Raw genomic sequence first — 4,986 nt, 5'->3', positions numbered from 1 at the left:
CTTTTTCATCATAATTGTGAATTTTTTGTCCAATCTGAATTGTTTACTATGAACACTTTTTATTTAATAATAATAATAATAATAATAATATTTATTACTTTTTATTTATTAATCCCTAATTTTCCGCCTCCAATGAAGTGCGGAGTCTTCCCATTCTCATCCTCGAGCACAATGGAGCAGATGGAAATGGATAGCAGCGCACCATTTCTTCCACAAGAAATAGTTAGAGACATTCTCATAAGGCTTCCGGTAAAGTCCTTGCTCCGATTTCAATGTGTATGCGAAGATTGGAAAATTCTCTTCAGATCCCCTTCTTTCATCGCAGACCACTTGCATCACTCTAGTCATCGAAACCCTTTTCTTCTTTTGAAATGTTTTATCGCGTGTGATTTCTATCACTATTGTTTGCTCGATGGCGAGATGGAAGTCCACAAACTTCATAAGATCCCTCTTGAGAATTCTAGGTTGACTGTCAGGAACCTCTATTCCAATCATGGTTTGCTCTGTCTTGAAATCGTTAATAAGTGTCATTCCCTTTTCTTGTATAATCCGGCGACTAGAGAAGTCAAACAAGTGTCCCGACGCCTTGAAAGATTTACGGGTACAGTGTTCGATGTAGGATTTGGGTTCAATCCAATTCTTAATGACCACAACATAGTGAGGCTCTTTGTTTCTGGGTATGATGAAATGGTTAATAAGGTGGAGGTGAATTCATTAAATATGGGATCATGGAAGGAGGTAGAGGTTGGGAACTTACGGGTTGTGAAACTTAAACATGGTGAAAGTTTTAGTGCTAATGGAGCTATCTTTTGGTTTGGGTATACAGTAAAGCATAAAGTATATAATGGGAAGAAGTGTGAAATTGCTGGAAGAGTCTGGATAGTTTCATTTGACGTGGCAAAGGAAGCATCCACTTTGATACCAATGCCTGCTGAAATACGCTATAAAGATGGTGTTAGTTCTGCTGTGTATGAGTACAAGCTTGCCATTCTTTATCCCACTGCTATTGAAAACTCTGAAACTTCATCAATTGATTTGTGGGTGATGGAGGAAGGTACAGGTCCATCAGGGGAGAAATGGACTTGGACTAAGAAATATACTACCAGTCCTTTTCCGCGCCGATATCCATGGAAGTTGTGTCCGCAAACTATTGGAGGAATAAAATGATCTGCAAAGTTCAATTGATGCCTGCAGCTGAAGGTAAGGTGAAGAATGATGAAACAAAAATTGTCATGTTCAATCTCGCTAGTAATGAATTCAAGAGCTATGCTATAGGCTTATGCGGCCATCATCAGTTCATATATAATAGTGATGATTGTGGATTAAGATGTCTGCATAATACATTGATATTAATCATCCTGATATGGCTCACATAATCAGATGTTATGAACAATAAACATTCCAGCTCTAATATTATTTAGATGTCTAAAAAAATTTCATAAGTTGTTTTGTCAACTCTTGTAATCCTGTTATTTAAGCACTAGGTTGTCCATATTTTTATATATACTTGAAACTTGAAATTATGGTGGTAAAAAAAGCCTTTGCAACTTCTTTTAAGTAGTTTGAGTTGGTCTGGCCTTTGATTAGATTAGTATTTAAAGTGTTTTTTCCCCCCCTCCATATGTCTTCTTTAGAACACGAAATTATTAATATCACAATTAAATTTAATATATTTTATAATTAATTTTATTAATAAATCATTATTGTTAATCACAATTAATTATTATTTATTTCTATTAGACTATATTCTAATTAGAATATAAATATAATAAAAACTAGAATATAATTATACTATTCTAAAATTGATTCTAAAACAATAGTAATTTAAGTTAATACTATTTTAATTAATATTATTTATATTAATAAATTAAATAAATTAGCTTGTATTAACTTGAATTAATACAATTGCCCATGTCTGGCATGTGTTTAAAATCTTGCTGTCAATAATATTTATTTGATATAAAAGAAAAATAAGAGAAATATTTGAATAAATCATAAATGCTACTCCTCCGGTCCTAATTATAAGACCCAATTGACTTATTTGAGGAGATTAAGGAAGTAAGTTAAGTTGGTTATTTATAATAAATAAGTGTTGTCATTCCTAAATATCCTTGCTAATTAAGTATATTGGCTAAAACTATCATTATTAGAAGGATTATCTTGAAAAAAAATGCATAAATATAAGAGACAAAATGGATTGGGTCTTATAATTAGGACCAAATAAAAAATCAAATTGGGTCTTATAATAAGGACGGAGGAGTATTTGATATTGAAATTTCATTATTTGAAAGAAAAACATTCATCATTTATTTTTAAGTTAACGATAAAAAAATTAGTTTAAAATTAAACTGTAAGTACTTATTTAATTTTTATGTGCATAAAATTAACTAAATCTTAAAATTTGAATTGCTAACATACAAATTAATAAAATTAAAGAAATAAAATGAAATATACCTTAAGGAATTAAATAAACATTTTCACGAAAAGTTTATAAATTACATATTTCTATGCGCATTCATTCTTTTTCCCTAACAGAATTATAAAATCGTACTCAAAATAAAACTTGATTAGAGAAGATAATGGGAGAAAATGAAAATCATAGCAGATATATTCTTATAATGATATTAAATTAGATATCCAAATAATTAATAACAAAAATATCATAGATTACTGATAATAAATTATATGAAATTTATTTGATATTCATAATCTCTTAGTCGCGTATAATAGTTTAAAACACAATAATTATATAGATATATTTTTATGTTATTATCTTTTTAGTTAGATGTAATAAGTGCAAACAAAAAAATTAAAATCAACTTTAATTTAAGCTAATAAAAGCTACCTGTGAGGGAAGACAAAATTGGCGATAATCAGATGCCTTTTAGATTGTGTTATATCATGGAGAGATGTGATATTCCCTAATCCTACTCGCATGAGATTGCCTAATCTTATGTAGTAAATAATTACTCATACTAAATACTCTTTAATGGTTTTTTTCAATCCCAATCCCAATCCCGACTTTTTATTGTCAATGATTTGTAGTAAACGTAATTTATGATTCCTTAATCACATTCCATACTCATATTCTCGTTTTATTCCAAACTGATATTTCTTCTTCGATGGATTCCAGTCTGAAAATAATCCTATAAAACTCTTCAATCGCATGAACCTTACCACACATCGAACTAAAATGAAAGTTAGGATTGTAAAAGACTGAGAAGCATTATTGGAGGGAAAGAATGCCTTAATTAGAGCTAAATAAGTAATGAATATTTTAATCACTACAGTGCAAGAAAACAAACAATCATTGTATATTACAAAACTAATTGGAGAGGACAAAAAATCGTTATACAAGAAATATGCTATTGGAGTTTACAGATTGAAGGGATTGAAATTGATGCATTGGAAGACTTGAAGAAACAATTTGATTTTGATGCTGAAGTTGGGGTTCAACATTAGGATTGGTGATATCATGGATGCTTCTTCTTCTTCTCTTTTTGTTCCCTTTGTTGATTTGGTGGTCAAAGAACTTCTGAGCATGGCTAGCAATCTGAATTGGAGTCCTTGTCTTCACAACATTTTCAGAAATGTTCTTCCAATTTCCCTTCCCATATGTTTTCAATCCAATAAGAAATAACCTATAATTAGAAAACAAGAGAAAATATATTAGGACATTATTTATGTTAAAAAAAACAATATCAAAGAATTGAGAAATTTTCAATGCTTGCGCACACCTGTGTTCTTCCTCAGTCCATGACTTTCCCTTGTTGATATCGGTATGAACATTACTTGGTGCCCCTGAGTTAAACAAAGGTTGATGCACCAAGTGTTGCCTATTAAAGAGCGATGAAAATTCAAGGGATGCCTGTGGCAGCAACTGATCATGATGTGGTTGTGGATTATATCGGTGTATGGGACGAACTGAAGAAGCAATGTGATTTTGAGGAGTTGAATGTGCAAGAAAAGGATTAGATGATGATGAAAATTCTGGGAATATGGGCATTAGATTTGGTTGCAAGTGGACCATTTCGGGTTGCATGTAAGGGGTGGTCTGTGTGATATTTTGTTGCAGATTAAACTGCTGATTCAGTATTGGAGATGTCATTTGAACAGGAAAGCTTGAAGGAACTTGTGGTCGGTTTAATTCATTCATTGGATGGGGCTGATGATGAACTTGAACATTATGGGGAATTGATGAGGCGAATTGACAGGTTGGTAGTGACTGATATATTGAAGTAACAGTATCAGTTTGAGGAGCTGAACCAGAAATATGATCCATAGAGTTCAGCATCTCTAGTCTGCTATTATTGTATTGCTCAGCATTAATGGATACTTGAATTGGTGTATTTGTCACCATCTCTAGTCCTTGTCCTTGTAAGACTTGTCTGCTGCAAAAGAATAGCATATCATGAAAATATTAGTGGTTATATTATATACTTCCGTGTTGCTTATAATGTAAATGCTATTAAACAAATTTGAGTAGATTATAAAAGCTAAATAAATTATTTATTTCTAATAACAGTGATATAGTTTTCTTAAAATATTTCTGTATAACATTAGACTATACATAGTTTATAAGTTAGATAAATTAGTTTGATGATTAAGAAAATAAATTAATTTGACAAATAATATTATATATATATATATATATATATATATATAAGAGGTTGAGTTAAGATCTTCCCACCTTTAGAATGGAAGGAATAATAATAAATGATATGGTACTAAGTAAACAAATAAATTAGAATTTCCAAGCATTTTACTTGCAAAGTTTGTTACCGGTTTTAAAAAAGCAAGAAAGTCAAATTGACTCACCATATGATGTTGTAATTTTCTTTATTATTCCCATCATGTCACCTATATGAGCCCTCTTTAAGTTTTATTATAACAAAAAGCAATTATGATCATTAATATACCAATATAAAAGGATTAAATACATTTTTCTACCTCTACTGATTAAGCAATAAAAATTTGTAAAAGTAT

At 30.6% G+C, this 4,986-nt stretch overlaps 1 protein-coding gene across 1 annotated transcript; it reads left to right on the top strand.

Moving 5' to 3' along the window:
* Positions 1 to 420: 420 nt before the first annotated feature.
* Positions 421 to 1,167, top strand: LOC114737448 (putative F-box protein At3g21120). The gene has a single exon (XM_028925366.1). It carries the CDS (start codon positions 421 to 423, stop codon positions 1,165 to 1,167), a length of 747 nt encoding a protein of 248 aa, XP_028781199.1.
* The last annotated feature ends 3,819 nt before the right edge of the window (positions 1,168 to 4,986 follow it).

The sequence above is a fragment of the Neltuma alba genome, unplaced genomic scaffold, assembly GCF_004799145.2.
Source record: "Neltuma alba isolate B1F8T4 unplaced genomic scaffold, ASM479914v2 tig00013447_pilon, whole genome shotgun sequence".
Classification (NCBI taxonomy): domain Eukaryota; kingdom Viridiplantae; phylum Streptophyta; class Magnoliopsida; order Fabales; family Fabaceae; genus Neltuma; species Neltuma alba.
Note: the sequence above shows the minus strand (reverse complement) of the source record. Positions and strands in the feature narration are given on the sequence as shown.

What these genes read in the sequence shown, in the direction of transcription:
- LOC114737448 (XM_028925366.1), top strand. Translation starts at nt 421, where the DNA reads ATGGAAGTCCACAAACTTCATAAGATCCCTCTTGAGAATTCTAGGTTG.